Below are 14140 nucleotides of genomic sequence, written 5' to 3'. Positions count from 1 at the left end.
TACATACGTACTGTATACTGTATAGTAATATTTACTGGTGCATGAGTCCTGTGAAACCTCAGTTGTGTTTCAACCAATAACCTTAATCATGATGAGCCCACAGTTGTAAAACATACATATTTGCTTCATTGGAGATTTTTGTTCTTGTGATTGAAACTAATTTTTTTGTTTATTCTTCCATATTAACCATCAATGCTTTCACATTTTTCTAAAATTACTGATTGATGGTGATTCTTGGTCATATTTTCAGAAAGAGATCTGTCTTCATAAATCACATTTTCATAGAACCAATAGTTACAATAAACCTTAACATGCTAATATAATGTAAAAAGTGATGATGTAACCATGCTCCAGAATGCTTGTGAATGCCTCCCAGGCAGTGCTTCCTTTTCCTTTACTATATCGTCAATTAACAGGGTCATTCACCTCCTCTATAGCAGCAGAAGACACTATGTACCAAGCATCCACCAGTTTTGCTCTCCCCATGCTTGATCAAACTCTCACCAACTGAAGCATATAAAAGATGATTTCTCAAGTTTGTATAGCCATGTACAACCAGTAGTAGTAAGTGTTCTTGGAAGCATTAGTGTTTTTGGCTGAAGAAAGAACCAAGTATTACCAGACACAGTCATTTACTGGCGGCAGCAGGTAGTCTTGAAAACCTAGAAGAAGTGATGGAAACTGAAGCTGAACCAGTAAGTGTTCACTCTCAGAAAGTCATAACATCTCTCTAATTCTGTTGTTATTATCCATAACTTGCCACTGTCTTTTACTCAGTGAGAAGATACCTAGTGATGCCGGTATACCTTTGATGTTTTTATTTAGATATTGCAAACACACTGTTAGACTTGTAAACATCAGAACATTTGTTCACAAGCATTCATAAGCACACTGGTACATAGTTACATAACTATCAGAACTGCATGATAGGCCATGTTTTACCCATGGAGGGAGAAATCTGGCATCCATTGTCTCCCATTCCATCTCATTTCACAATTGTCTCTCATGGTAATGTCCTCCTGAGACGTAGACTGCTGAGGTTGTTGGCCTCTGCAGCTCATATTATTATAAATATACTTTCTTCCATAAACTGAAAGAATCTTTCTTGATATAAATATCTTTCTTTACACAACATGAGTCTCCCAAGTATGTACATGTTAAATACCTACTAACTATTACATATGGTTGCTGAGTTAAGCAGACTGCAAGTTCTCTTCTGAATCTTTCAGATATGCACAGCAACCCAGGGATGATCAGCACCTAACCTTCAACCCAGCTGGTAATTCAGAATATTATCTGATAAATGGGGTTAGGTATATATAATGAAACATGCAAAACAAGTTTTTTCATATAAATCCACTATGAGTGCCCTCCACCAAGCCAATAAATATCACTGTCTTATACATACAGTTCAGAAAAGTGACTATCAGCTGAAACACTCCTGAGGATCCAGGTTGCAAATGGTCAGACAAAAGACTTGTAAACCGGGGGATTTAATACGATTGTGATACGTAGAGCCAAATACAAGATTAATGGCTTTGTATGGAAAAACTATCATGATACAAAAATATAGCATTCTTTGCTACAACAAATAACTGACAATCAGGATTCTCAATATGCCAATGAGTTACCTACTTTAACAATTTCACAAAACAAAAATTCTATATGTTTACTTTGGCATAATTATACTGGGCCCATGGATGATCATCAGACTGGAAACCAGACTTTCTTAACCAATTTTTATATTCATACAAAAAAATCTTTATATAGTCCAACTTCTTTTTCTCTTCTTCTGTAAGCTCTCTTTTACCAGTCTCCTGTAAAAAAAAATGTATCTTATATACTACATTCAAATAAATGCAAATCTTACTATAACTTCAAAACAAAGTTCATATAGAATAAAATACCTGTAGTAAGCAAATGGGAACATGAAATTAATATAGCACAAGATTTCAGGTTATGGTGCAGATCCCATATATCTAACACAAAAAATTTCTTGGTACAATGCTACTAACCACATTCAACATAGTTTCCCGGGCCTTAGCTCTTGCCTTTTCTAATAATGACAGAAGACTTTCATCAGGCACAACACCTCTACAATGCATCTCCCTAAGTAATTCATGAGTGTAGTAATAATTTTCTTTCACCACGCTGTTTTTCACCAAGATTTTCATTATTTCTAAATTCGGTCTGTAATGAAACACAAATAAAAAAGAGTAAGGGTACCTAGGTATGATAGTGATCATAATATATCATGAATTTTTATAAAACGAAATTTACTACAAAAATGTGACACTGAATTACAGTAATGTATCACCATTAAAATGTTAATACATAGTGACATATAAATATACATAAAGACAGAAAAATTCACATATTTTCCATTACAAACCTAAAACCAGCTGTATCCATGTTTTCCAGAAACTCTGCAGCACTAGCTACTGTTTTACAACTTAAAGCTAGGCATCCAAATGTTATGAGGTCAGGCAGTAATCCGTGTTCCTGCATCAGATCTAGCACATCCTGAAAGTTTAGCAATTTATGATTTCATATTTGAATATCTGAAGTTTTAAAAATAGTTTACTTTAAGATTAACTATGATCTCTCATCTATTATTTTTCTACGCAGACCTAGGTACAAAGAATTTACAAAGAAAACTCAAGCTTCCAAGGCAACAAATTTTTTCTTGCAAACAGTACAAGGCGAATTTTAAGTGTCACTTTGAGTTGATAATTAGAGGGGACAAGAAGATGCCAACAAAAAGCAAAGGTTTGTACCTACCAAATGTAAAATATGATGCCTTACTACATACAAAAGTCACTCTGATTAGAATGACATTATCTGACTACTATACCTTTGCTGCACCACTGTCTCCACGATAGCAACGCTTGCGTATGAGCATGTTGCAAAACTGAGTATCTGGTGCTAATCCCACATTCTTCATTGACTGCAGTAATGACTGGAAGAAAAAGTTAAAAATCACAAAATATAACCAACTATTTTTGAAGAATGATAAACCTGCCTATAACAGAAGTTTCTTCATAGTTAATTTGCAGTAGTACTTTACATTAAAAACTGCAAAACTATAACAACACAGCTCCAGGCCACAAAGAAGACATGTTATTTTAATTATTAATATTGTTAAGATGAACTCTATTCATATGGAGCAAGCCCTCAGGGGCCATTGACTTGAAATTCAAGTTTCCAAAGAATATATGGTGTTTATTTGAAAGAAGTAACAGAAGGTAATAGGAAATGCAGAAGAGAAAAGTTATTAGGAAAGGAAAATGATGGTTTTAGTGCTAGTGTCATGTCCATTAAAGGAAAAAAAAATATGCCTTCCATATAAAAAAAAAAAAACTAATCTTTGTTGAAAAAAATAAGGTAGCCACTAACTGGAAACAAAGAATACCCTTATGGTTGAAACATGTTTACCTTTTTGGTCTCTATCTGTGATGTGAGCAATCCAAGCTAATAGCTCATCAGTCATTTATATTATGTAGTTTTGAATGATCATCTTGGTTTGCTAGGTATTAAGTTCACTTCATACACTGTGGCATGCATACTTTTAGGAATACATATCCAGATATGTTTTACCATTACTCAGCCAGTAAAGCTGAAAGAAGGTAAGGCTTTTGTCCACATTTATTGATTATACATAGTAGCATTAAGCTACTGTGTATAAAAAGTAAATTAACAGTAATTCTGTACTGCATAAACTTCATAAACTCCAAGATTGAAAATATTTACTTTACAACATGAATTTCTATATAATTGACAAAGATTTACCATACCTCTTCTGCTTCAGTACTGGGAGGGAGAGAATTCAGGAGTTGTGTGAATGTCCTCAGATCTGGAACAACTTTGTCTTTCACCATTTGTGCAATCAAGCCAGCAGGACCCCCAACCAAAGCTAGCCTGTGAAAATAATAGAGAAGATATTAAGAAGTTTTAGTAGCCCTATGAGGGTTAAAAATGTTGACACAATACTATGGGTGTATTAGTAATAAACAGGAAAGGTTATAAAAATTCAATTACAATTTTTAAATTTTCATATGACTGGCCAGATGGAACTGTACTTAACTGTGATGAGGGCTGAATTTTGTCTTATTGGATTAAAATTTATGAAAACTTTTCAAGTGCTGAAAATATGTTACTGACAAAAATTTTCAAGGGATTTGTGTCCAAGAGTTTACCTTTCGCTATAGCAGCAAAGTAAATAACAAATACGTGTAGCCTTGAACTTGGAACAAATAGTGGGTTAGGATTATGACATTTTTATAATAAAATTGTTTTATATAATTAAATACTTACCATGTAATTACGTAGCTATATTTTCAACTCACGTGACAGCTAAATTTTGAAATTCACAGTAACGTTTCTTTTGTTTTGTGTAGGTGACTAGCCCCGCCCACTTTCGGGGACAAATATCCAAGAGGGGAGGAGGGAGGGCTCTGATTTAGTAATTTACCAAGTAATTACATAACTGAATCCCACATTGACAGGAGGTGGGATACATGGACATATTCTACCCCAAAACATTAGTAATGGTAACAAATTTGAGAATAGAAAAGTTGCTAGCTATGACACAAAGCTTGCTGTTTCCTTACCTGGTAAGAGAACTACTGCAGGTAGATACTGCCTCTTGTTGGTGCTCATCTTAACCTTATAGGGTGTTCAGTTTGCCTTGGATGAACTGCGTGATGATTCTGGTCTGCCCTGAGAAGGAGGGCCATAACTGCTTTGCAGAGGGAGAAAGAAGGAGTTCCTCCCTGCTTCTTTATAAAAGACAGGACCATGCCAGTGTTCGAATGGACCGTTACTGTCTTGTCGAAAACCTCCGTCGCAAAGAATTGCAGTCCTAGATTAATCACTGTCAATTCCTTGACGTTAATGTGCCATTTTTTTTGTTCCAGGGACCATGTCCTGGAAGCTTCCTTGTTCCCTAGTAGAGCTTCCCAACCTAGGTCTGACACGTCTGAGTAGAAGTCTAGGTCAGGGCTTACAGCGAGGAGAGACTTCCCCTCCAAAAGTCTGCTTTCAGACTTCCACCACTACAAGTCCTTCTTGATTTACCGAGTGACAAGAAAAATTAATGTGTCTCGATGCACTCTCCTGTTCCAGCTGGCTCTCAGGAAGAATTGAAGCACTCTCATGTGGAGTCTTCCCAGAGTGACAAACTGTTCTATGGAAGCCAAAGTTCAAAGCAGGCTCATCCATTTGTTGGCTGGGAAGGATTGGAAAGGAATTTGGTCACTGTCTGCAGCCAGGATTCTACTCTCTTGAGAGACGGAAAAGCCCAAAAACTCAGTTTATCATCATCCCAAAATAAAGTATCTCCTGTGTTGGAGCCAGCAGGGATTTTTGCATGTTGATTAGTAGTCCTAATTCTTGGGCTAAGAGAAAAGTTTTCTGAAGGTCATCCATGCACTTCTCCTTCGAAGGGCATCAAAGGAGCCAATTGTCCAAATAGAGAGAGAGGGCAAGAACCCGAGAGAAAACTTGAGGAGCTGTCGAGAGGCCAAACCAGGGGGCCTGAAACTGACTCTGTCTTGGAAAATGAACCTGAGATACTTCCCAGAGTCTGGATGGATGGGGACGTGGAAGCATGCATCCTGCATGTCAATGGTCATCACCCATTTGTTCTGATGAATGGACGACAGGTGCAGTCTGGTTCGTTTACATCCTGAATTTCGTCTTCTGGATGAAGAAATTCAGGGCGCTGATGTCTAGGACATGTCTCCAGCCTCCCAATGACTTGAGGACTACAAAAAAAAGATTGTAAAATCCTTCTGACCTCATGTCTCTGACCACCTCTACTGCTCTCTTCCTGAGGAGGGATGAAACTTCTTCTGAGATGGCCGAATACCTCTCTGAGCCTACTGAATAGGCAGTCAATATGATGGAAGTATTTACTAAGGCTGGCTTCTTCCTGAATGGGATAGAGGAGCCTTCCCTCAAGACTTGAAAGAGTAATTGTTCCACTCCCTTTGCGCTCCATCTTCACTTCCGCAAGGAGGACTTGGAGGAGGACTTCTTAACAGGATGGGTCAAGCATTGGACATTTGTCCAAGGTCAAGGCTGGGCCCTTAGCCCGCTGCTACAAAATGGATGAGGCTGAAAAGGAGAGTCTGACTTGGCACCTAAGGCAGCCAACTCCTTAGGGCATCTAGTTGACTGGGCCAAGAGGTCCTATGTAGACTTCTTTTGGAGGTCCAAAGCAATCTTGTTGAGGCGGAATGTGGGAGAAGATGAGCTGACTTCCGTGAAGAAGTAACGTCCATGGTCGTGTACAAACACCGAAACTCTCTCTTTTTAAGGATCCCCACAGCAAAGAGAGAGGCCAACTCCTGAGACCCATCTCTCATGCCCTTGCTGTGGCAGAATCAAAGCTAAGTAAACTAAACAAGCAAACTCCCCACAGTTACGTTAATCGTACAAGCTGACAAGATTTCCCACACTCACACTTTCCCCTTTACATTACTTTTTACCTGCAGGACAATTGGTTCAACGAAATACCGAACACACAAAACACAACCATTTACTCACATCTGGCTCCAGATATCAGGGCTAGCCTGTGCTGTCCGCTGGATATAGGCTAGTCAAGACACAACCACAGCTGATAACCAACCACAAACCAACCAACCGAGACCCACAACCCCACAACAACTTAACAACCCGACAAATCACTATGCAGATGAACACAAACACCCCGAAAGAACACGACAACCACACGACTTACCCCAGCACAACAACCCGCCAACACCAACACTGACCCAACTACCACTCACAGACACTGAAACGCACTATCAACCTATTCAGCTTCACCACAACCAGACAGACACACACACAACAACTTTACGACACCAAAATCAATCAAATAAAACATCAACTGGTCGCCAATGGACAAGACTGCTGCCAAAAGCAACTCAATGACTTCACCGAACGCCTTACTGCTTTCGACTCCCGCAACACACCGCCGCCACCGATATACACAACAGTGTGCTTGGAGACGTTGTCAAATATAAACTAATATCATTACTCCTCCATACTACCTCCCCCATTACATTTGACGTCGTCTCCTTACACTCGCAACATCCACACTAAATTGCCTTTCGCAACACCCAAGGATGCTTAGATGCAGGCCCCCCTGGATCTTGTTTGAGGACCCTCATACATTCTTGCAGTTACATCGCCATTCACATCTTCCAAACCACTTTCATTCAAACTCCCATCATCTCCCTCACTACTATCCTCCCAAATCCCATTCACTACTTCATCGATACATTCCAGCTCTGGTTCCAACATCTCCCCTGTTTCTGCTACTAAACCACTCAGTTTATCCAAACTTCTGTCAAACTCTTGCAAAGACTTACCATTCTATCAACAACCTACTTACTACTCAGTTTCCTTCCCACTGAAGTCTCAATTATCCCTGTCAACTCAAACCCACATACACTATACGTATCATTCATTCCCTCAAAGCCTTCCATAGTACATGCTTTATCAACAGTCTGCACCCTACCACTAACCCCTCTATCATGCAGTTCACGTTTCTCCGTTTCATTCCCTTTCCTTACGTTCTGCTTTCTTCCATACTCAAGCAACACTAGCTGCCGATCTCCCTGACCCATTTGCTCACTAATGCTCGGCCCACATTTATTCACTCTCAACCACTCACTCATTGCATTCTCCCGAACATACTGTCGCATACTAGAGGACCCACTCAACTGAATCCCCTTAACACCTAGTTTCCCGAATTCCCAACCTGACTCATCCTCTTTCGCCTACACACACTCGCCACATATCCTTCCATACCACATTCAACAATTTCACCCATTGTTCTTTACACATCCTAGCATAATGACCATTCTTCCAGAAATTACCGCAAACATCAGTCACACAGGTACCCCGACATCTACTTGCTATATGCCCTAATTGCCCACACCTGTAACATTTAATATCCCTATCTTTCTTACACTCATTCACCAAATGCCCCGTTTGCCCACACCCGAAGCAGGCTCCCAACACCCACCGACATTCATTCTTCTTGTGTCCTAACTTTCCACATCTGTAACACTGCTGCTCTCGTTCATGACTAACTGACCCTACTCTTCCAACGCTTGCACTTCGGTCTCTCTTGGGGTTAACCATACTTTATGTTACTCGCTCCTATCAGCTACTCGCTCAGCCATTCGCCTTGGCCCTTCTAAAACTGCCTCCCTATAGCTCTTAAACCCTGGTATGTATAACCTCAGCTACTTCAGTCCTAACACTAACACTTCTACTCTCATACACCTATCTAACTCATAATCCTCTACTATTTCCGAAATGTCGTTCCACGTCAACTTTTCATTCGTCCATCGCATTTTCTCCTTAAGTTACATATTTACAAACTCATACACACTCTCAGGGACAGTTGCCAACAAATTCCTCACTAAATCTTTACACTCATTTATCCCTTTGTCCACAAACTTTTTCCTGGCTAATGTTTCCAACCTGCACACATACATCGACAATGACTCACCAACATTCATTCTTACCTCATCAAAACCATGTTTTCTCCCATATCTAATACTACTCTTTATCCTCTTCACCTGTTCCACAACCCTGGCTTTCACACTCTCATACGGCACATTCCCTATACTCATCATTACCCCATATAAACTCAACAAAAATCCTGTCAAAAAGCTACCCAACTCTCTTGCCCAGACTCTCTTGTTATCCCCATACTTAGCCTCACAACACCTCATATTCCTTAAAAAAGTCCCCTATGTCCCTACTACCATATTCCTTGTATTGCGCACATCGGGGTACCTCTCTCATATACACAGCCCTTCGTACTTCCTGCTCACTCTCACTCTCACTTTCGCTACTTCCATTCTGATCCCTCTTAACCTCGTCCGAACACAATGAATCAACTTCCATACTAACATCCATGCTCCTGATTACACTCTTCTTACCCTTCTTTCTACCAACCTGTTTCCACTCACAGCTATCTAAATCACTCTCAGCCCTTTCCCCAATGTATTCAGTCCTAGTCTCATCCTGTCCGTCATCCTTACTAAACTTCTTTCCTTTAGTCTTCATTTTTTCCTCAGCCCCCTTCTTATTCTTGTCCTCAGGTTTATCCTTATCCTATGTCTTTCCCTTCTTTCCCTTACCTATCACAACCAAATCACCTTCATCACTCGTAGTCTCATCCACTCGCTCTTCCACTTTCTTTACCACTCCTGGCGTACCTCCTACAGCTCCCTCTCCATTGAATCCCTTCATCATTTCCTGAATCAGCTCTTGCACTGCATTCATCATTACTCCCAATTTTTTGTCCATTTTCTCAACCATTCTCTCTTCCGCTCCTTTCACTTCTTTCATTTCCACTTTCGCACTCCTTAGCATTCCTCTAACTCTCTCTTCAGCTCCTCACACTTAACCTCTCATTCTTCACTTGCAATCTTTCCTAAGCTTCTCTTGCCAACCGTAACTCCTCCTTCAGCCTCTCTATCTCCTTCAACCCTTCCATCCCAAACTTTCTCACCACTCATACACACTAGCCTAGACCAATCGTCCTGCAGCTGCCACACCAGCAGTCCCTGTTCAGGCGCCAAAAATTACTGTGGCGGATTCAAAGCTAAGTAAACAAAGCAAGCAAACTCCCCACAGTTATGTTAATCATACAAACTGACAAGATTTCCCACACTCGCACTTTCCCCTTTACGTTACTTTTTACCTGCAGGACAATTGGTTCAACGAAATACCGAACACACAAAACACAACCACTTATTCACCTCTGGCTCCAGATATCAGGGCTAGGCTGTGCTGTCTGCTGGATATAGGCTACCCGAGAAACAACCACAAACCAACCAACCGAGACCCACAAACCCACAACAACTTAACAAACCGACAAATCACTGTGCAGATGAACACCAACAGCTTGAAAGAACACGACAACCACACGACTTACCCCAGCACAACAACCTGCCAACATCAACACTGCCCCAACCACCACTCACAGACACCAAAACGCACTACCAACCTCTTCAGCTTCACCACAACCAGACAGACACACACACAACAACAACTTTACAACACCAAAATCAATCAAATAACATATCAACTAACCATCAACAGAGAAGACTGCTGCCAAAACCAAATTTATGACTTCACCGAACGCCTTACTGCTTTCGACTCCCGTAATACACTGCCGCCACCAATATACACAACGGAGCACCACAACAGATACACGCTTAAGACCGCTATTCAACCACTTCCATATTTATTCTTCCACCAATCTCTCTTTCTCTCTTTCTCTCTCTCACGCAACCCTTGAAGACATTGTCAAATATAAACTATGTACTATCATTACTCCTCCATATTACCTGCACACAAAATGACACTAAGCCAGTTTGCTGCATGATCTCTGGGTAATGAAGAGTAATTGTTAATCTTCTTGGCTAGAGCCCCCACTAACCAGTCTAAGAAGCTCAAGACCTCAAAGACCTTGAAAATGTTCTTGAGGTGATCCAGGTCCATAGAAGAGAACATCAACTTCGCAGATGAAAAGGGTGACCTCTGAGATGAATCAATAAGCCCGGAGAAGTCCCCATGGGAGGGGGGGCAACAACTCCCAAGAAGGAAGCTTTGCCTGTGGCATAAGACAAATACCTCTTGCATGACAGCCAAGAAGGAGGGAAACTGAAAGAGGCATTCCCTTGCTCTCTCTTCTCTCAGAGCCAACTCTCAAATCTCGTCAAGGCCTTCCTAGAAGAGGATAAAAGTACCCTCTTGAGGAGCCTGGAAGAGTCTAAAGGCTCATTACTCATTAAGAAGGCGGATGCAGGCAAAGCCGGGGCTGCTGGAGTATTCTGAGAAGCTATGCAGCAAATATCTCATCAAAGCTGCATAAGCTAAGGGAGTAGTGTCCTAGTCCTCATCTTCTTCCTCTGATGAAATCAGGGACAAGGACAAGTCAGAAGAAGCCTTAAGTGAAGAAGGCAATTTCTTGAGAAGACCCAAAATGTCATCAAGTTGATGCTGGATAGGCGCCAATAACGGATTAAAGGCTGCTTGCGTGGAATGAGACTGCGGGGGCAGAAGGATCTGAAGCAGGAGCCTGACGAGGAGACGGGTACAAGGAGGCTGGTGCCACATGGACTGGAGTTGGTGCCAGGCACTCGAAAGAAGGGACTGGCCATTTGGGTACTGTATGGTGCTCAAAAGATGATTGATGCCTGGATGAGGAAGGGCGCTTATGAGAGGAAGAGTGTTCACATACTGTCGTTCTCCCCCTGGCCAATCTGTCCCAGAAGCTGCAGGATGGTTGTGGGTGGCAGGAGGGTTCTCTGAACCTTTTGCAGGGCACTGAAGAGGAGCAGACAGCATCTGCTGTAGGCCTTTTCAATGGCCGAGACTCATCAGCAAAACACCACTGGCACCTCTTTTCAGGGCTGGATGCCTCCAAATAGAGGATAGACGATTTTGCAATTGCTGTCTGTCACAACTGGGGCATGAAAACAGGCTCGACTGAAGACAAGTGGGCATACCCCAACGACCCAGGCCCGTACCCAGCGGTCTATGCCCTTCTGTCTGATTAGTTATTCAAATTACTGAATTTGGTTAACAGAATTTTTACTTAAAATCATTTACAAATATGGTGGCCTATATCATGTTCCTATAATCATTCTTGTATTTCCTTGGGCTTCCAGTATGACTCCTCCCAGGTTTAGGGGAGTATGACAGTGTGACCTTTGCCTAGAAGGATTGGTGAGACGAGCAGCCGTCTCCTCCACTAGCACTTCACTGGGACTTCTCTCATTCACTTTGTTCATTAGGACTCTAATAGCTGCCTCTAGCTGGACCAAAGTATACTCACTATTAGACCAAACTTTTGGTCAAACCTTGATTCTAGACTGGCTATGGGGTCAGGGTTGGAAGTGTGTGAAACTGTAAAGGAGTAGGCGGTACAACTGGAGGACTGGGACTGGGAGACAATAGGAACAGGAATAGAGATAACAGGAACATCAAAATCACTAGGAAACTTAGTAGTAGAGTCCTGACCAGCTAAAATCTTGCTATCAGCACTAGAAGCTGCCTTCTTTTCCTGTTTCCTTCCAGCTTAGCTAAATGTGACTTTAACACCTTCCATTTCTTGTCATCCCAGTGTCTACATTCTTTACATGTCATCTCTACAGAACACACATGTCCCCTACAATAGGTACAAACAAGTCAAATATCCAAAAAGTCCTAATAGGGAAAACCTCTCTAAAGTTTCAAAAAAGTCTTGACTCTGTGAATCGGTCTCAAAATGAAAACCTAACATTCATTAATCATGCCAAAGGCTTCCAAAAGCAAAAACACTTCACTTATTCGAAGAACCATCAACCTGAAAAGCCATAGAATTTCAAAACAAGCTGATTTCTCATAACTAAATCCCAGTCATAACCATCAAACAAATTGAAGATCTTTGCCAAGTTGTTCCTCTTTCCCCGAAAGTGGGAGGGGCTAGCCACCTACACAAAAACAAAAGAAGAACTTAGTGAATTTCAAAATTTTAGCTGCGGTGCTAGTTGAAGCTATAGCTATGTAATTACTTGGTAAGATATCTATCTATAATGAGGTTTTAAGAGCTCTAACATTGCCTAAGTATGCCTTAACTTTATCTTAATTTTTTCATCAAATTAGCAACTAACCTATCTTCTGGTCGGTCAAGTGATGACAGTCCCACGGCAGACCCCACATTTAGTTTTCTTCCCAGTAAATTTGGTAATGCTGGGACTTCTGGATTACTGCTGGAGTGTTTTCCTGTACTTTTTAAATATTTACTTTCTGAGAGAACTTCAACTAGACTGACTGTAGTTTGAGAACTTTCATGAACCTCTTCAAAAGTACCACTACTGGATGTAACTTCATTTGATTGTTTTTTTGACTTTAAATCTTCTTTTCCTCTTATGCTTTCTATTGAATGCCTTTCCTTTATCCTTTCTTTCTGACTGATGGCTTTACCAGTATACTGTGAATAGAAATTACCCTCAAGAAGTTGTGAAGTTAATTCAGGAAGGCCTGCCTTGCAATCACTAATACAACGTACTAGTAAATTATAAGTATAAATATTTGGACATAACCGCAGCTCACGCATCTTTCTCCACACCTGCAAAGAAAAATAGACTACAAATTAAAAAAAGATAAAATGGAAAAAAGTTGAAATTTTCATGAAAAAATCTTAGCCTTTTAAAAGCAAACAAATGTCAGTTATGGATAATTTACATAAAAAAATCCAGCTCTGTGAATAAACTTGTTGACAGTTCTGACTCATGACATAAGCTGCAACCCCGGATGCCTTGCACTATCTGGCTCCCCTAGACTTTGGTCATTAATGGCCATGTCAACGCCATTAATCTGGCATGGAATGGAATATAAAATCTAGCCAAAGGTCATTTAGTGCTGGAAGGGAAATTGAGAATACAGAGGATTTCAAGATGTAACTGATGGAAAACTTCGTGACTACATCTAAAAATCTTTTGATTGCTGTTCATCGTCTTTCATCACTGCCCTAGTTTGGCAAGTACCACAGCTGCACTAGGAAACAATTGTTTGGAGAGGGTGGAAAGTAAGATGGAAAAAAGAGGAATATGAATGGAAGTACAGTATAAGGAATGAAAGAAGTTAAAGCTAGAGGCTGCAGGGTCTCTGCAAAGAACCTTAAGTACTGCCTAAAGTGCACTGTGCATTACATGAGGTGCACTGATGGCACTAACCCCCTAAAGGGCACTTAGCCCGGTGTTTGGCTGTCAGTCTAATCAAATGTTTTGAAATTCTTTATCTAGTAACCGAGCTGTATGATCTTTCTGTCCTTTGTGATTAAATTTTGTATTTGATTGCAAGCAATACTCATGAGCACGGAACCCCTATACAGTATCTGACTAACTTTTTAGAATCTACATACAGTAAACCCGTAATATTCGCAGACTCATGATTCACGGACTCTCCTATTCACAGATTTTTCTATGGCCTGTATATAGTACCCATTATTCACAGAAAATTTGCCTATTCACAGTATTTTTTGCTGTGAAATATTCACAAATTACTGTATTTTCATATAGTAGTTTAAGTGACTAAATGCACTTTTTGTGATAAAAGTATT

At 40.6% G+C, this 14140-nt stretch overlaps 1 protein-coding gene across 1 annotated transcript in view; it reads right to left on the bottom strand.

Moving 5' to 3' along the window:
* Positions 1 to 1336: 1336 nt before the first annotated feature.
* Positions 1337 to 14140, bottom strand: part of LOC135206781 (pentatricopeptide repeat-containing protein 1, mitochondrial-like) — a 75336-nt gene continuing 62532 nt past the window's right edge. The window contains exons 5-10 of the mRNA XM_064238276.1: positions 12690 to 13147; positions 3795 to 3918; positions 2855 to 2959; positions 2393 to 2523; positions 2016 to 2190; positions 1337 to 1817 (exon numbers count right to left, since the gene is read on the bottom strand). Of these exons, the coding sequence (XP_064094346.1) occupies positions 1662 to 1817; positions 2016 to 2190; positions 2393 to 2523; positions 2855 to 2959; positions 3795 to 3918; positions 12690 to 13147 (1149 nt within the window). The 3' untranslated portion in view covers positions 1337 to 1661. The remainder of the gene's footprint in view (positions 1818 to 2015; positions 2191 to 2392; positions 2524 to 2854; positions 2960 to 3794; positions 3919 to 12689; positions 13148 to 14140) is intronic.

Source organism: Macrobrachium nipponense, chromosome 31 (genome assembly GCF_015104395.2).
Source record: "Macrobrachium nipponense isolate FS-2020 chromosome 31, ASM1510439v2, whole genome shotgun sequence".
NCBI lineage: Eukaryota > Metazoa > Arthropoda > Malacostraca > Decapoda > Palaemonidae > Macrobrachium > Macrobrachium nipponense.
This window is presented reverse-complemented; position numbering and strand designations above follow the sequence as displayed.